A 19143-nucleotide genomic window follows, 5' to 3' on the forward strand; every position below is an offset into this window, starting at 1 on the left:
GTTCAGTGGACTCGGCCAGGCCTAGGGCGGACCTGCTGCTGGCCAAGGCCGAGCCGATTGGTAACAGAATGTCTCGTGATAACGCCTCTGCGATAACGTATTTAAGAAGGGGAAAACAGAAAAAAAAAAAAAAAAAAAAAGAGAGAAGAGAAGATGTGAAGAAGCTGAGTGGGGGCAGAGGCGCAGAGGGGGAGGCGCAGGCCTCATGGGCCTTGCAAGCCTCACCCTGTGGCCTCTCGCCAGGCAGCCGATTGGGCCCAACTCGGTCCGGCCCAGCTGCAAGAAGTGGAAAGGAGATGAGAAGTGAATAAGATGTAAAAAAGATCCTGAGAGACATCTACCAGCCTGTTGTGAGGAACGGCTGCAGACGCCAAGGTCAGTTCAGAAGGAGGGGGAGGAGTAATGCGGCTCCTGGCCAAGATTCCCCTGCAGCCTGTGGTGACGACCATGGTGGAGCAGGTTGTCCCCCTGCAGCCCATGGAGGTCCACGGAGGAGCAGAGATCCACTTGGAGCCCATGAAGGACCCTGTACCGGGGGAGGTGGATGCCTGAAGGCTGGGACAGCTGTTCTGGAGGGACTGCACCCGTGGAAGAGATGACCCATGCCGGAGCAGTTCCACAAAGGACTGTGGCCCATGGGAGGGACCCCACGATGGAGCAGGGGAGGAATGTGAGGAGTTCTTCCCCCAACCATGAAGCAGCGGCGTGAAACAACGTATGATGAACTGACTGCAACCCCCATTCCCTCTTCCCCCCTGTGCAGCTTGCGGGGGGGGAAGGTAGTAGAGATAATGTTAAGCTTGGGAAGAGGGAGGGGTGGATGGAGGTTATCTTGTTCTCTGTCTCATTCTCCTGCTGTTTGTAGTAATAAATTAATCATTATCCCCAAGTCGAGTCTGTTTTGCCCGTGACGGTAACTTTAAGGATTTCTCCCTGTCCTTATCTCAAACCTCGAGCCGTTTTTCCTTATATTTTCTCTCCCTGTTCTCTCGGAGGGTGGGGGGAGTGAGAGAGAGACTGCGTAGTCTGGTCCCGATCAGGGCTGAACTACGACAGTTACCAGCCTAGGTAAAGAGAAGACCAAGAACTGCCCTTCCTGCTTTAATGGACAGACTACTAAGTAGAGCTCATTAAAAATCTGAACTCTGTATTCTGTCTTAATTTAACCTGAAATAATGCCTGTAGAGATTAACTCATAGTACCTTCAGCCTCAGAATTTCATCATTTTTAGCTCTTCGTTCTTCATTCAGTTCATGTACAAGGTGCTCCAGATTTATTGCAGAAGCCCTCCGATCAGCTATTTCTTGCTCATGAGTTTCCAAGAGCTTTGCCAAATTCACATCAAAATTAGGGGGAGTTTTTGGACACTGGCAAGTTAAAAGAAATAAAACCCACAAACTATTAGTAAAGAACTGTTTCCCCTATGTATTGGTTACATGTTTTAATACTTAATTGGAGACATACATTAATAATTTCCTGGCAGTCAAATAATCAATAATACATTTAAGTTACAAACACGGTGAATGGGATTTGACCATTTTCGATACATTGTCATTTCTGGTCCCAGTCTGAAGCCATGCTGTAAAGTTTATTAGTCTTGATTTTTTCAGTGAGTTTTAAGTCATTACAATGAAAATTTTTCTCTCACAAATGCCATACCTGAGGAAATGTTACTGAAGATGAGTCCACAAAGCAATCTATTTGTTTCATTTTTAGTTCATATTCATTCTTCCTCTTCTCCATTTCTTCTGTCATTTTGTCCAACTATTAGAAACCCCAGTTAGAATTAAATTCGCTCATAATACAGACAAAACATTAAACAGCAGCCAGATCTCTATTTTGAGCAAGCTTAAGTACACCACAAATTATTTTAGATTACCTTGGACTTCACTTTTGTAATTGTTTTTTTTTATATCTACCTAATAACTGTTAATCATTCAATAGTTGTATGTAACAGGCATTTTTTGAAAGCATATATACGTTATATACCATGTAATTAACCTGAATTTTGTTCCTGTTGTTTGTATTTGATTTTTTTGCCTTGCTAATACAATCTACCTTTCAAAGTGCTTCCTAGCACAGAAAAACTATTACCAGCTTTGTTGGCAAACATTATGAGTCAAAATATGGTTTGATACAAACTAAGATTTTACTGGTATAGATTTAATCAGTTTCCTCAAAGAGAATATGCTAACATGACAAAAGGACTCTTCTTTCCAAAATAACTTATCCTTACTAGAGTTTTGCCAACACAAATATATTACTTAGCACTACAACAGCTGTGACAACTAAAGCTAAAATTTGGATAAAGTCTTAATGTAGCTATTTAGTCTTCAAAACCTCCAAATCACACTCAGACTGCAAAATTCATAGAGCTCAACAATTACCTCCATTACATAATTATATAGTTTGTGGATAAGTGTTAAATAGAGGAAAACTTAATCCTCTAGGTTACACTGCTTATAACCTCAGGTTGCTGTTATTATAGGTACTGATGATTTTACTTTGCCTTCAGAGTAAACATTTTCATGATCTCTAGACACCGTTTCCAATGTTTCACAAGTTACCTAACCTTTGTGCAGAAGACTTTAAACTACTACTTTGCTTTTACAGAAAGAAGCATTGCACTTCAAGAGTGCTGCACACAAGATGCTCTAAAATGACAAGTAAAACCTTTTCCGTAATCTACAGTTAACCACAGCTCCCTCCCAAGGAGAAGAAGAAATTAATGGTTTTACCTGTTCTCTGAGTTCCTGGATTACAGCTTCTTTCTTCGCTATGTCTTCCTGTGCACACTGAAGCAATGAATCATGTTTCTTAGAGACCTCTGTCAGTCTCATCAGCTGATCAGTGGTATGATGCAAGTCTTCACACAGAAGGTCTCTCTATTTTAAGTCATTGGACAAGTAAAGAAATAAATGTTAAAGTTACTAATCTAAAGCAGTTGTTTCAAGATGTTTTGTCATTGTTGCTAAGACTGCTAACAGCTACAAGCATCTCTTTTCCCTCCACTTTTTCACCATGAATTGTAGCAAGCATTTATCTATAAATTTCTTAATTTTAGCATGTTTTTCATGTCCATTGTCTTGGTTGCAGAACAAAAGTGAGAACTTTTCTACAGTATAGTTGCAGTTAGATATTTGTGGGAAATATTTAGAATCAACCACTCTTTTAAAGTATAATGTATACTTAAAAAGAGATACAATTCTTTAAATAAGAAACGATAAAAGAATGTGTAGATTTTAATCCATGCTGAATTAGTGATTAGAGCTTTTTTAGTGCACTGCTATTCTGTAGATACCTCTGGATTTATTCTAGGATGTAGACTCCCAGCCTGATACCTACACAAGGTGTGTTAGCCTAGAAGGAGAAACAGTACTTAGTATTTTAAATGCCACCTTGGATTAGTTCTTGTCCAGTCTAGAAAGTGTGAAGGAAACTAGTAACTGATGTACAGAGTTAAAGAAGGAGAAACACTGTGGTTTTATCAGGAGCCAGATGCACCCAAGGATAACAATGTAATAAGAATTATTATATCAATTAAAAAAAAGCCTGAAAACAAACAAACAACAAAACCAGAAAGTGATCCACTTGGCAGGCAACTCAGTTTAGGATTCCAGAATATCAAATTTAGTTATGATTATTAATGAAGATATTCTGTCTATTAAACATAGCAGAAATCTACTTAAGAATGGTTTTTGGGAAGCAAACGCTACTCGAAGACTTTATTGGTGCTATGTGATTGGAATAAACATATGTAATATGACAGATGATCTTGCAGAAATTACCTGTAAGGATAGACTGGTGGTTTTGACTGATGGATATGTTCACTAAAATAATGGTGAGAGCAGTAACAGCAAAGAAAAAGTTAAAAAAGAAAGATAAATTTTTAAAAAGCAAATCTGCCGCTGAATTAACCATGCATCCTAGATCTGTTTCCAGCAGGTGGAGCTTTTAGTTAAAATTATGAGTAAAGAAAAGATGTTACTGAATATAGTAGTAGTGGGGGAAGAGATAATATTAAACATAATGTATTCTTCTACCTAGTTTAATTTTTCAGCTGCATCATCTAATGTTGCCATTAAATTCAGCTGATGACTCCTTAGTGGCCTTAACAAAATTAAACCAGGCTGTTAGCACAGGTTTTTGTGAAGTAGCTTATCAAATGTTTACGTCAACTAATGTGATAATTTAACAGAATGTGTCAGGTATCCCATGAAAAATTCCTTTAAGAACAGCTTAACTAGCTTTAGCTTGAACTAAAATGAGGTTAAGTTTTACACAATTATTTTAAGCAAAATCACATCCAATTGGTCTGTTGACCAAATAATCATAATATACCAATATTAATGTTTTTACCTCAATGTTGTCAGCTATTTGTCTTCTCTCCAAAGCTTCCCTCAGTTCTTCAATCTTCTTTTCCTGATCCTCTATGATTCTTTTGCTTTCTTCTTTTGCAGCCAGAGCAAGATTATACTTGCACTATGAAAAGGATTAAATTAAATTTTAGAATATTTTCTGAAAAACACATTATCAAAGAAAGTTGGCAAACAGAATACAAATAAAGGTATATCACAAATCTTATCATGACAACGACAGATGTTTAAAGTCTCAATGTCAGTGACAACAATCTATTCTGATATATCCTACTTGCTAAATTTTACAAGCTACGTTATTAGAAATGAATTATCAGAACAATGGAAAAATATTAATTAATATGTATTAGCCAGCACAATATATATTAACCACTAAAACTATTCTTTAAAAAAAGCAGATAACCATATGTAAAACTCTGCCTCATCAACATTTTGTCTGTAGGACCTTTTGAATTCATAGTTCATACCTATACAGTATCTAAAGCATTCTGTGGGTTGGTCTATCAGTTTGCAAATCAGACTTATTTTCATAAAGAGGATGCCTCATATTTATTCAGAGTTATTCAAATACAGTTTTAGTTCTTTGTTTTCAGATGTAGAACATAGTAATATCAGGAACATAAAAATTCACTCCCTCAGAAATTAATTTACAATTCAGCTTCAATTGTTGAGGCCTTAAATTGCCAATTTCTGAGAAAATCTAAATGTGACTGTCAGCTGAGTGTAGTTTACAGGATGTGAATAGGTCCCTTCAGAGACATTGCTCTTTACCCACCATGTGGAAAGAGTTCAGTTTTCAAGACAGCCTTAGGCATAAAATGTTCAGAAGATTTCAACATGTCAAAACAAAGAAGTTTCCTTCTGAAACGCTACAGCAAGTTACGCTGTTTGAGACCCATGATAAGAAATGTCATTGTCTTCCATTTCTGAGAAACTATACCATGTCCTTCAAAATGACAGAACATACATTTATATCCTCGAGCTCTCTTGTCAGCCCATCTATGGATTCAGTTTTATGATTAATTGAAGACCTCAGCTCCTGGATCTGTCTCATCAAGTCAGTTACAACTTCCTGCAACATAAAAAAAAAGTTAATCTTGATACATTATATATATATGTATTATGTATATTTTATTACTGGACTTTCTTTGGTGTATAATTTGTCAATCCCAAATTTCAACAACCATTTGAAAATGAGGCCTCAATATGTAAAGGAGTAACAGGCGATTTGTTATTAAATCATTGGCTTTTTTTCTTACATAAGGAATTAAATAACCTGCTGTGTTCATTGTTCATTAGAAAAGAAGATTAGCCCTCTGATTTAGTCTCAGGCTTTCTAATAGGAGAACAGAAGTACTATAGTTTAAGGTTATATTTGTTTGTAATGGAAAAAGGCACGTTCAAGAAACACCACTCCATTGACAATACCAGATTCTTCTGACCTTATACATGTCAAATTTTTGGTTTCAGCATGGAAAAAACAAGCCTTATCAATGCATCATGCTGGACAGTAAACACACTGATTTTTTGATGAGTGTTTTACATACAGCATACATGCTTATACTATGGGAACCATTACTATTTAAGCTTTCAGAACACAGGAGGAGTATTTTCATGTAAAAGTGCTTCAAGTTTATTAAACATACCTACAGTCACATTCTTACATCACCTTTCTTACTTTTTCTATTAGCCTGTTACAACATGGCACTGACTGGAAGGCCCTATTAATTATCAGGGGAATTATGCATCATTTAGGCATAGAATGTTTTGTCTAGTAGACAGCTTTACCCTTTTTTTTTTTTTTTTTTTGTTTAACCTTCAGTTATCTTGGTGTTTTCTCTGAATGCATACTATCCTGCAAACTCCATGCTAGTAAAAGATAGGATTTATTTTACATAGATATATAGATTCAGGTTAGATATTAGGAAAAAATTCTTTACAATGAGGTGGGTAGAACACGGGAACAGGTTGTCCAGAGAGGTGTTAGATGCCCCATCCCTGGAAACATTCAAGGCCAGGTTGGACGGGGCGCTGAGCAATCTGATCTGGTTGGAGATGTCCCTGCTTCTTGCAGGGGGGTTGGATTAGATGACCTTTAATGGTCCCTTCCAACCCAAACCATTCTATGATTCTATATACAGCCAGGATTGCCTAGAATCACAGAATTACTAAGTATCATAGAAAGGCTCTGGACTTTCAACTCTGCTACAGAACAGTTACCTGCAAAACTGGGTACCAGTAACAGAAACAAGCTCAAACCTTATCTGCATCATTTGTCTTCTTCAAAGAAACAATAAACTCTTCAGCGGCAGCCAGCTCCTGTTCCAATTTCTGCAGTTTTTCTTCCTAGAAGAAATAATAATCTTGAAGGAGAGACTTAATTACTTTTGAACTATGTTTTGTAAAGCACAAAGCTATAAAAAAAAAAAAAAAAAAGGAACTAAGCTGTTTACCTTACCAGAAAAATTAAGCGGTAGCTTAACAAAGCAATCTGAAACTTGAGAACTCTACATTTATTTTGCTGGTAATCTATAGAACAGTCAGTTCACCAATAAAATTGCTATTAATGCACAAGGAAATCCATGAACACACAACTTAGTTATTCAGTACTGCTGTTGTACCTGCTGCTCGCACTGTGTCACCATTTCAGAGGATTGTTTCTCCACCTTTGCTTTATCAAGTACTTTCAAGAGCTCCCTGGAGAATGAAACATTTCTAGTGAGAACTATAATGAGAACATAAGAAGGGTTTAACAAGAATGAAGTCATATACATTTATTCTTACTTGCACTTAATTTTTTGAAGAGTTCTTTAACTATCACGTTCTCAATGCTATACAGTAGACTAATAGTTTAGTTACTAGCTATATGCTGCTATCAGTAGTCAAACTTTATCTCTGACATGAAGAACTACACTTGACATGAAATTACATTTGTCATGTTAATTGAAGACACGAAAAGGAAGTGTTGTTCCAAGCTGGATAAAATAAAAAAGCCCATTATGTAATTATCTCCACCCAGCTGGGGAAAAACCCCTCTACAAACAGGATCCTCATCTGAATACAAAACTTAGCGTAGGACAAAACCAATTAAGTCAGATGAAAGTAAACCCCACTACTAATTAAAACTTACTTTGAATTATTTTCTTTGTCTTCTTGTAATTGTAATGTTAGTTTTTCATTATGTTCTTTTTCTGTTTTCAGGAGTTTCAAAAGGTTCTAGAATATCAAAATGTATGTTGCTATAGCAAGTTACAATATAAAGTCTTTGTAAAAATTTAAACCAAAATAAAAATCTAAACAAACTCTTAAGATGACTGAAAATAAAACCCACAAAACCTTAAATAGAAACAAAGATCTTCAGCTTTGTCATGGACAAGTTCAAAGGTAAACTCTTATTTATATTAAGCAATCAGCTCTTTTCACCTGCCATTGATAATGATTTCATAGAGCTATAATGTTCCTCAATATCCAAGCCTCTAAAGGGAGAAATTAGAATTTTCCACTGTAGATTAATCTGGGGGGGATGTTTCACATTCTAACTAGCAGTTCAAGATATTAGACTATAGGGAATTAAAAATTATTATTTTCCATCTGTCAGTATTCCTTTAAACACTAAAATGGAAAACTTACAGCAAACTTGCTGAGCAGGCACAATGCACACTGCAGAAAAGCAGGCAAAATCATTTGCAAAAGCCCTTGAGCAACCTCACTGCTGTTTTGCAGTCACTGCAGTCTGACAGGCTTTCAAGGACAGCATCAACTAAATTGCAGGACAAGTGATCCACCACAAAAAGGCACAGGTCATTTTAACAAGATCACATCCACTATGAATTTTTTTACGAAACTACTTTGTAAAGATAGAATAAGCTAGTCTTAGCTGGCACTGAGATGAAAGGTCACCAGCATTTCGACGACAGGATTCTTTTCCAAAGCAGTTTCTTATTCCTTTACTAATTGACCCATCTCCCTCAACATTTCCAGAGCAATTCCTTCAGTCAAAAAAACCTACTACTTCATCATGCTAGTGGATATTTCTTGTAGCCTGTGGTTGCAAAAATCTTGCACTAAATTTTAAAAAAAGATTGAGTACCTCTTCCAAAATGAGATCACCTAGGAAACCTATTATTACCGTAGAAGCTACTATTGATGATACAGTAACAGGAATTAAACAATCTAGTAACAGGAGTAACTATATAATAAAGCCCTTTAAAAGCCTTGATTGTCTTACACAAAGCTCAGTTTTCATTGCTTCTGCTTCGTGTTTGCTGTCCTCCAATTGTTGCTTCAGTTGATCTGTCTCAAACTTCGCTACTTCCTGCAGATTGTCATAGTCATCCTGCAAGCTTGCTTTTTCTTCAAGAATCTTTTCGTGTTCCAGCCTTAATAAAAACACCCCAAAAACCAACAAACTCCCAATATTAATATAAGGGTTTGTTTCATTATAAAAATACTCCAATCAATTGTATTTTATAATCTTCAGGTAATATACAGAGTACAGTTATTTTAGAAATAAGTGACTGACATAAATGTTTTGGTTTTTTTGGTTTGCTTTTTTTTTAACTCAAACCTCAAATTTATTTATGAAGGGCACAGGACATTTAAGTGGCATTGTCAGAGAAGGCAGAATACTCTTTCTGATCCCTAGAAATAATTTTCTTCTTACAGAATTCTATAGAAATTTCAGTCACTGTGTCTTGATAATGGCATTCACTCATTTTTTAAAAATATTTTTGTTTTTAGACAGTTGTCGGACAAAAGACTGCTAGAATAATCCTGAGTACCTACATCTGCTTAGTTGATATCTGGGTTTTTAATCCCATATAAAACCTGTATATACTCTGGGCAAGTCTGGGTTATTTCCTTCTAAATTGTTGCCCCCAAAACTTATTTTATTTAATCTTTCACAAATGTGAAAAGCAAAGAGGGGTCAAAAAGCTGCTAGACAAGTGTTATGAATCATGTTATCAATGGAGTCTATAGAAAGAACACTCTCCAAGAAGTCAGTACTTCTGCTAACAGAGAAGGCATCAATTAAACCACAACTTTTAATTTCAATTACAGGTTCCCAGTCCCACAATGCATCGGTCAAAAAACAACTTCAGATAAGACATGACCTGCTATAGTGCAATAGTGTAGTTAAGCTTTCCAGGGGAAAAAAAACCAAACCAAATCAAAACACAAACCACAAAACTCAAACCCAATAAAACAAACAAAAACCACCACTAACAAAACTCAACATAACTAAGTTGTGCTAATGATTAAAAATCTCACTGATTTTCATCTCCCAATAATCTCAATTATTGCATACAACATAGTGAGCTTTTCAGGCTTAAATAGTCAAGCTTCAGCTTATTTTTATGGTTTCTTTCTGCTTGTACTTTTAGAGCAGCATCATTATGTTGCCTGCTTCATGTGACCAAACTGACAAGTAACAGTTAATTTTTAAGACAAAATTGGATAAAAAGACCCCACAAACTCCCAAACAAACTACGCCTCTTCAGCTACTTAAATTATTGGAGATGAATAAGCTTAGAGGTATATTATACTTAATGGGAAAATGCTGTAGTAAACAAAAATTAAAGAAGCTTCATTATATTTTCTTTCTGCTAATTTCACCATGTTCCCCCTCATGGCTCTGAAAGAGGCATGGAAAGAATTGAGAACAAAATAAGCAAAGGACATAAACACAAAGTAACAACTTTAAAAACCAGATGTAAAGTTCAAGTTCACACGCAGAAAATAACTAAATCACTGGATACATCCAGAAGGAAAGTTAAGGCATTTTAACAAACTGCCAAAATACCTGACGCTGTCCAGCTGGAACTGTACGTCCATATGTCTACCAGAAAGCTGACTCATTTCTTCCTCTTGCTTTTCCCTAAAGGCACTATATTCCAGTTTTACAGCAGACAGCTCCTTGTCTGCAGACTGCAGGACAATGCGCAAGTCATAAACTTCACTTTTTAATACTGTCAAAAAAATCAAACAAATATTTTACATGTTATTTGGAAAACTGTGCTTGATACAGGACATGTAACACTACAGAACATCCTGGGAAAGTCTCACAAAATGTTAGATATTTTCAGTGTAATTAACCTTGAAAGTCACGCACAAAAGGGATTTGTAATGGAAAAGGTCAATGAAACATTGACTTTAAGAACTAAATAGTACAGGCAGAATCAAAAACATTCCAGACGTTATCACTGCCTTTCCATAGACCAATAGAGGTTTTCCCCTTTATTTTTAGTTAATATTTTATTGTGTGAAGTGAATAAGATGTAAAAAAAGATCCTGAGAGACATCTACCAGCCTGTTGTGAGGAACGGCTGCAGACGCCAAGGTCAGTTCAGAAGGAGGGGGAGGAGTAATGCGGCTCCTGGCCAAGATTCCCCTGCAGCCTGTGGTGACGACCATGGTGGAGCAGGTTGTCCCCCTGCAGCCCATGGAGGTCCACGGAGGAGCAGAGATCCACTTGGAGCCCGTGAAGGACCCCGTACCGGGGGAGGTGGATGCCTGAAGGCAGCTGTGGCCCGTGGAGGGCCTGCTGGGACAGCTGTTCTGGAGGGACTGCACCCGTGGAAGAGATGACCCACGCTGGAGCAGTTCCACGAAGGACTGTGGCGTAGGGGTGGGACCCCACGATGGAGCAGGGGAGGAACGTGAGGAGTTCTTCCCCCAACCATGAAGCAGCGGTGTGAAACAACATGTGATGAACTGACCACAACCCCCATTCCCTCTCCCCCCCCATGCCGCTCGGGAGGGGAAGGTGGTAGAGATAATGTTAAGCTCGGGAAGAGGGAGGGGTGGAGGGAGGTTATCTTGTTCCCTGTCTCATTCTCCTGCTGTTTGTAGTAATAAATGAATAGTTTTCCCCAAGCCGAGTCTGTTTTGCCCATGACGGTAACTTTAAGGATTTCTCCCTGTCCTTATCTCAAACCTTGAGCCGTTTTTCTTACATTTTCTCTCCCTGTTCTCTCGGAGGGTGGGGGGAGTGAGAGAGAGACTGCGTAGTCTGGTCCTGATCAGGGCTGAACTACGACAATCAAATACTGTACTCTGTACTCCCTTTACATTCAGAGTAAACAGAGAACAATTTTCAATATTGTATACTGTACAAGACTGGACAGAGAAAAGCTATTCTGCAAGTAATAGAGACTTTTTTTCTTAAAAAAAAAATCAAACTAGTGTGACTAATCTTAAACCCCAAAATTACTCAGCATGTGCTACTGTTGATTCAAAACACTGACATATCAAAATTTCATATAGAATTTCAGTGTTACATAGACTTACTATCAATCTTGCTTTGACTGTCTTGAAATTTCTTTTCAAGCAATTTTATCTGTTCAAGGAGCTCTTGGCGCTCTTTACTCCAGTCGTTTCTTTCAGATGAAAGAAGCTTGAGAAGAGAAGTAAAATTATTAAATGAAAGGAAATGTAGGAGTAGCTAAGTCACAGGGTTGTAACAATAACAATGTATTAGAGCATTTAATCAGCTGATTATAAGTACAAGATGCATTTTTCTTTAAATTTGATGTTTGATGGATCTGAAATCAATAGAAATCCAAGGGAAAAAAAAACCCACCTCAATGTAACTGAAGACATTACCTTATCTAAAGAGTTTAATCTATGAGCAACCTACAGCTTAGGAGCAGACATCTGCTTCAGAACAGAGCTATCGGAAATGAGATTGATCTATGAAGAAAACAGGCCTTATTTAATTTTCTATGTTAAATCACACCTAGCAATTAAGGAAGACTTGTAAATATCTTACAGAGTAAGGACATTTCAGTTCAGTTCCAACTGAGACAAGTAGTATTTTCAGCATTCCAAAGTTTAAGATTTCCTTGTGACTAGTGCTGTTTTCCAGAAATCATGAAGTTGGCCAAATACCTTGAGTGTCTATTTGCTTATATTTAAGATCAAGCAGTCAGAATCACAACATTTAAAACAACAAAACCATAAAACCCCAGACTTGCAGTGTTATGTTAAATGAAGTTCTTGTCTTCCTGTACAGCCCTGAGCTATGATGCTATGTAAATGTTTCAAAAGTAAAAATGCAAGTAACACTGCAGATTTCACTAGACAACATAGAAGTGTGGTAGATATCACTGTATACACACTCACATGTAACCCTGTATGCTATTGTTCTCTCACCTCCTGGATTTGTGCAGAATGATGCTCCAGTTTATTAATATGCTGCTGAAGTTTTATATTCTTGCTTTCCTCTTCATCCAGCTTTGCCTGCATTGCGCTAACTTGATCCTGTGACACGACAGACACTCAAAATTAGAACACTCATCTTTCAGTTATTCTCACATGCCATATGGCAGTCTGTGCATATTAAATATAAAAATGTCAACTACTTTCTTTTTTCATGACCTGAACCAACAGAAAACAGAACATTAAAAAAATAAACTGGTATTTTAAGTAGCTGATTTCTCCTATTGCTAAGTAAACTGCCAGAGCAGAAAAAAAGTCATCAAGGAATACAAGGACTTAATCAAATAAACACTTAAATTTCAGATACTGTTTATCTTGGAGAAATAAGGCTTTAAAGAGAAGTTATTCAAGATATACACTACCTAAATTCCTTACAGGATCTTTCTACCATGGTAAGCATAAAAGCAGGGGTGTGGCTGATGTGCCAGGGTTTTACACACACTGAAGTTAGTGCTAGCTTCTAAAGAGTAGATCAGGTAACTTTGTAGCACTCTTCTGTGTGACAAAAGACCTTCCCCCTGCCCTTTAGAAAAGATAGAAGACAATTAAGGTATAATCATAGAATAGTTTGAGTTGGAAGGGACCATTAAAGGTCATCTAGTCCAACTCCCCTGCAAGGAGCAGGGACATCTCCAACCAGATCAGGTTGCTCAGAGCTCTGTCCAGCCCGACCTTGAACGTCTCCAGAGACGGGGCATCTACCACCTCTTTGTGCAACCTGTTCCAGTGCTTCACCACCCTTATTGTAAAAAATATCTTGCTTATATAATTCATTTATTCCTTATTATGGTGGACAAGGAGTATTTAGCAAATTTCTTCAAATAATGTAGTATTATATATTAAGCTTAGGTATTGTTCCAAGTGTAGCTGTTACCAGAGACTTATAAAGAAACAAGTTATCAGGTTAAAATAGTAAACATTTAAATGCTATGTATATCTTAAACTACTTATGATATTCAACTCTCAAACCCCTTTCAATATTTTCATTGTAAAACCTCTTAAGTACAACGTATAATTAACTGTTCAGGGAAGCCTTGCATATTCATCAAGAGTTTCTGTTTCCCATGCAAATTAAAATATATTTAGTTGGAGGGCAGAAGTATTTCATGCCAAAATCTGCTTTATTATGAAGTTACACATGCACTTCAGTTTTTATTCAGAACATTCACCTGTGCCACTTTGAGCTCCTCAGCAAGGGCCTCATGTGCTTGTTCATTCATCTCTGGGGGAACTGGCTCTTTCAAAATGTCATCCATTATCTCTTCAGAACACTGAAAATCTTCAGAATGATAAGCTAAGATTTCCGGGCTAATTCGCGGCACTAGGCGAGATCTTAGTTGGTAAGCTTTTGTTGGAGTGGTTATGTTCTGTTATAAAGATTAGAAAGCAGACCTTATTTTAACTGTAAAAATGAATTAAGACTTTGCCTGGTATTGTATTTCATAGTTCTATAAGCAGAATAATGAAATAAATAAATGCTTGAAGTGGTTAGTTCTAAACCACTACAATTTTTCAGATTTGTCATTTGATTACAGTAGCAGTCATTCAGTAAGTATTTCAGAACAAAAAAAGCAGTATGTCTGCTTTATCACATATGGATTACATGCCAGAACGCTAGTTTGGTTGAGGGATCATACAAATGAAAGTGTATGTTCTCACACAACTCAGGAGTAAGCATGCATGATTTTAAATAAACTTGTTCTCATACCTTAAGAGTTTCTCTATGTAGCTTATGTAACTGAGACACTTCTCGGCGCTTGTGTGCTTTGGTTGCCTCCAGAATGTTTTCAAGATGTTGGTTTGCTTTCCGAAGGGACTGAAGCTCTGATTCCAGTTCCATATGCTTTTTCCTGTTTAGGAAGTATTTTACTACTGTCAAAACCACCCCATCAGTATGCCCTCCCATCAGTAAGAATAAGCTGCAGTATTGCCAATGAGCAAACTGAAGCTGAACTCTTACCCAAACATTATTTTGAGAAGAAAGCCATCACTGCTATATGAAAAAGTGAAAAAAAAACCAAAACAAAACAAAAACAAACCCCCAAAGCAAAGAAGCTTATTTGTGCTTGCATAATGAAGCAAGCAGATGGATAACTAAAAGTGTCAGGAAAAAAAAATCCATTACACCGTAAGAAACAAGCTGAGAGCTCTGCAATTCCTTTTATGAGAAAGTTTTATCACCCATACCAATGCGGTTTTAAGCTTTAAAAATGTTATCCAGTTATATGAGAAGCCTGAACTGGTGCTTACCAGGATTAAAGAAAATCCTTTAAATTTTTTTTTTTTTTTTTTTAAAGTGCTGCTCTGTTAAGATTATTTTGCCCTCTAAGAGTACTTTAACTGAAATCCAATAGTGGAGCCAAAATTTAGGAATAATTTCCATTAGGTATTTTGCAGAGCTACATGCTATTACTATGATAGTTGGCCTTACTGACGTAATTGTGGGGTCAAAGTCTACAGACAAAAGGAAAGATACTATTTCATCTTTTGGCAGTTGAATGCTATCACTTTCCCTCATGTTTTTAGCATTTGCAACAAAACTTACAGAACAGAATGGAAATCTGCTTCTGACTGCAGGACGACAGAGAAGGTAGCATACATGGATTTTGTGAAATTGTTAAATTTTACTCTACTTATTCAGTTACAGCATACCATTACACTTGCATGTAAAACTAAGCATCCAGTTTCTCTGAAACTGGAAACCAGTTTTAAATTTAGTGAAATCCAGGGGTGAATCCAGAGGCTCAAAAGCACACTTCTGTTTGACTGCACTCCACTAAGAAAGGTGTCAGCAATTGATAATAAAAATGCACACATACTATCAAGAAAGCAAAACAAGTGCAAAACATGGAATATATAAAATAGGAATACATCAAATGAGGAAGAAAATAATTAATATATGAAGACATAAATAAACCATTGTTACTAATACAGGACAGTAGATCGATTGCTGAATTTATAAACTCAGTAGATTGTAACATTACAATTTATAATGGGATTTGCTACACAGAAATCTAAGAATAAACAGATTTGTACTGTATTTTGCCTGAATGAGCAAAAAGGACATTATATAAAGTTATTTTGAAAAAAAAAGTGAGGAGGCCAAAATGGAAATATCTTGTGTCCAGTGCTTCTAGAATTACACCCTAGAGTCATTGAAATCAAGAAAAAGCAACATTAGGTACAAGCTGAAAATAAATATAATTTTTAAAAAAATCAGATCCCTTTTGCCTTCCAGGTTTATGTTACATTTTCTGGAAATGCAATTATTTTTCTTGTCTCTCCAGTAACAGGACTTGTATTTTTCAGAAATGGGGTTGATCAAGTTAAGCCGTGTATTATTCACTTGCATGTGAATACACACACACACACTGAAGGTATTACTCAGGCCTTTTGCATTATCTTGTGCTGCCCTCAGGGAGAACAAGGACAGTAAGTCCTTTGGTAATTCTTTGTCCTTATTAGTAAGGACAAAGTAGACCTTATTTTATGTTCAGATGCTAAAACAAGTGGATATGAACGAAGTACTGACACACCACATCTTTGCTCTAATTTGAATTAAATCTCTGTTCCAATAACAAGTCTCAAGATAGTGGTACTACTGCCTTCTCAAAAAACTTTGACGTGAAGACAAAAAATTAACCAACAGGTTAGCCAAAATTTTCTGGGGTGCTTGGATTGTACATTTTTCGTGACTCAAACTTGCAATTTTAAAGAGGTTATATTAAAAACTACTCTTGCACTAAACCAAAAACCTCAAAATATCCCCCCTACTCCCAAATCCATTGACTCTTAGTCCTTGTCACTGCTTTTATCTGTAATATTCCAGTTATGGAAAAATAGTTGCTCAACATGGAAACTAAGCCAGACTTCTCCCTGCCCCTTTAAGCAGGTGACTGAGAATTCCAAGGTACGTACATCTCCTGCGTATTGTGAAGCATTGTTTTGCATCTTAGCATAAAGAACAGCTTTCAGAAAGACACAGAAATTTGCGACTGTGCAGACATGCTTTCAGATTGCATCATGGTTGTTTCCTAGTTTGGGAGTAACTGAATTCAACTGGAACACATTCTGTGTGCCTGCCATTTTTCTTAATCTAGCCCTCTCTTACATGCAAAGAGCATACTTAGAATGTGTATTCAGGATCTGAGACTAACTTTGAAAAATCAATATAAGTAATTATTTAAAGACATTTCTATACTGTTTTGTCTCACTTGGTTAGCTCTTTGAATTCTTCATACTCTTGTTTTGAACTTGCCAGTTCACTTTGAGTCTGCAGCAGGCGTGCTTTCAGCCTTTCAACAGATGCCAGTGAGTTGCCTTCCACTGCTATGGTGGTAGAATATAAATGATGACCTAAAGAACAAACACATACCCTTTGACATCTCAGAGTAGCTCACATATTGTAACTTTTATTAAAATGAAAGCATTTGTAGGCTTTTGAATGGCATAGCAGCAATTGAGATTGAAGAAAACAAGTATTAGCAACAGTCCACATGAAAACCAGTAGAGTAATTAATATTATTGAGGTCTTCATAACAACCAAGGACAACAAAATGATATTATGAATGGTGTTCACAAGATGCCAAATTCCCTATTACTGTACTTGCTTGAAGGCCAATGTGAATAAAATGAAGTAAACCCGTTTTATCAGTCTTCAAATATCACTTTGAAGAAGGTAAAAATACATCAAGACAGACAACATTTTCAATACTACGCTGCACACAAAAGAAATACAGTAAGCTTATTTAGCTGAAAAACATAAGCATATTTTTACCTCCAGCATTTTTCTCTGTGGCTGAAGCTTCCAAAAAAGCTTTTTCTAGTTCTGCGATGGTCTGAGCATCAATTTCTTGGGCCTTTTTAACTGACTGTAAAGAACGGAGCTTTTTATTCTCCTCTCTGAGGTTATGGTTCTCCATGGCATACTTTGCAATCCGTGGGTGTTGTTCCACCTGTAATAAGCAGTATTTTATTCAACAGTTTTTATTTTCAGACAATGCTATACATAACTAGCTGTTGCTTTACTACCTTTAATAAGCATTAAATTGTAATAGAAGAGGGAAAAAAGGTATTCCCTACAGTGGTTAAAACTGCCCCTCTGCCCCCCTTCTTTTGTTTTTGTTGGTTTTCTTACTCCCTTGGAATCTGCTCTGAAAAAATACAGTAGGTTTAAATGTAACGTGTTTATTCTTTTACTGGTAATAAAGCAGTAGAAGCTTTTCTTGCTGCTTTTGACATCCCTTTTCAGTCTCAACTTTGAGCTTTGGCTTTCTTAACACCGATCCTGCATGCCACAGTAATATTTCTCTAATCCTTTAATAACTGTCCTGGCTTCTATACTTTCCCCCCACCCTCTTCACTTTGGGGCTCAGTTATGAGCTAGACATTCAAGCTGGTCTTCTAATACATCTACTTTTTCCTACCTGTGCTTGGACGAAATAGTTTCTAAATATCTGCCTTTTCTCTTGATTTTCTTTGTTCTTCAGAGCTGCCTCACAAATGATACCACACCTACCAGATACCTGAATAACCCAAAGCTTCCTCTCCTGAAGCCTTAGGTATGTACTTTGCCACTTGCCTTTCTCAGACAGCTCCAGGACAGCATCACATCTAGCATCTGTGTTATTATCTTTCAGAAACCTGCTGTATTACTTGCATCCTGCTGTCTTTCCCTTTCACTAGATGTCATGGAAGTTAAACTTTCCCGTAAGAATGAGGATTTGCTATTTGGAGACATCCTTGAGTTGCTTAAAGGAGACTAGTCCTCTGCCTACCAGACCCAATGGCCTGTAGCAAGCTCCCACCATAACATCACCCTTACTAGCCTCTCCTCTTATGCAAACTCACAAGCTCTAAACCTTGTGCCTTCCATAGGGCATGCATTTGAGATGCTTCTATAAGAGGGACCCACCACACATCCATTTTTTTCCTGACTGTCTTTCCTAAAAAGTCTGTATCCACCCATCACAGAACTCTACCACATGAGCTATTCTCACAAGAGAAAGTTGTTCTAGAAAGGAAAAACTTACCTGTTCTCTGAGTGTCTCCAATTCCTCCCTCAATTCACTGAGAAGATCCTCTTGCTCTTTTGGCAATAAGGTTCCACCAGCCTCTTTATGTAATCTCTCCAAGCGAGCAATATGGTCTTCACGGAATTTAACTATCATTTTATTGGACTGAATAAATTTCTCCTTCTTGGCACACAGATCTTCTAGTTGAGCAATTTTTTCTAACAAATTCTTAGAAAGTACATATACAGATTGGTGGAAAAGTGACAGTTATACTAGATTAATTTTTAAGGTGCACATATCACATACACACACAAATCATGCAAAACTCAGTTAACAATTTTGTGAATACACAGACTATCATTCATTTGGAGTAGATCTGTACAGAGCAATAGCTTGCACCAAGAAGCTAAATAACACACTATATTGCAAAAACGTTACTTAGAAGCTCCAGTAAAATCCTGAAGACTAAGTATTCAGTTAAGCACCTCAGATGTGCTGTTTCAGTTCATTTTCTTAAAAAAAAAATTCCATTT

At 36.9% G+C, this 19143-nt stretch overlaps 1 protein-coding gene across 1 annotated transcript in view; it reads right to left on the minus strand.

Moving 5' to 3' along the window:
• The window catches only part of KIF15 (kinesin family member 15), a 39129-nt gene that overhangs the window by 7045 nt on the left and 12941 nt on the right, over positions 1 to 19143 (minus strand). Inside the window, exons 13-29 of the mRNA XM_086741630.1 lie at positions 18629 to 18838; positions 17374 to 17551; positions 16811 to 16952; positions 14305 to 14446; positions 13766 to 13963; positions 12531 to 12638; positions 11667 to 11772; positions 10180 to 10345; positions 8605 to 8755; positions 7507 to 7592; positions 6998 to 7073; positions 6636 to 6722; positions 5344 to 5448; positions 4360 to 4482; positions 2739 to 2885; positions 1660 to 1764; positions 1203 to 1367 (exon numbers count right to left, since the gene is read on the minus strand). Coding sequence (XP_086597756.1) covers positions 1203 to 1367; positions 1660 to 1764; positions 2739 to 2885; positions 4360 to 4482; positions 5344 to 5448; positions 6636 to 6722; positions 6998 to 7073; positions 7507 to 7592; positions 8605 to 8755; positions 10180 to 10345; positions 11667 to 11772; positions 12531 to 12638; positions 13766 to 13963; positions 14305 to 14446; positions 16811 to 16952; positions 17374 to 17551; positions 18629 to 18838 — 2295 coding nt within the window. The remainder of the gene's footprint in view (positions 1 to 1202; positions 1368 to 1659; positions 1765 to 2738; positions 2886 to 4359; positions 4483 to 5343; positions 5449 to 6635; positions 6723 to 6997; positions 7074 to 7506; positions 7593 to 8604; positions 8756 to 10179; positions 10346 to 11666; positions 11773 to 12530; positions 12639 to 13765; positions 13964 to 14304; positions 14447 to 16810; positions 16953 to 17373; positions 17552 to 18628; positions 18839 to 19143) is intronic.

This window comes from Chlamydotis macqueenii, chromosome 2 (genome assembly GCF_036417535.1).
Source record: "Chlamydotis macqueenii isolate bChlMac1 chromosome 2, bChlMac1.mat, whole genome shotgun sequence".
NCBI classification, from domain to species: Eukaryota; Metazoa; Chordata; class Aves; order Otidiformes; family Otididae; genus Chlamydotis; species Chlamydotis macqueenii.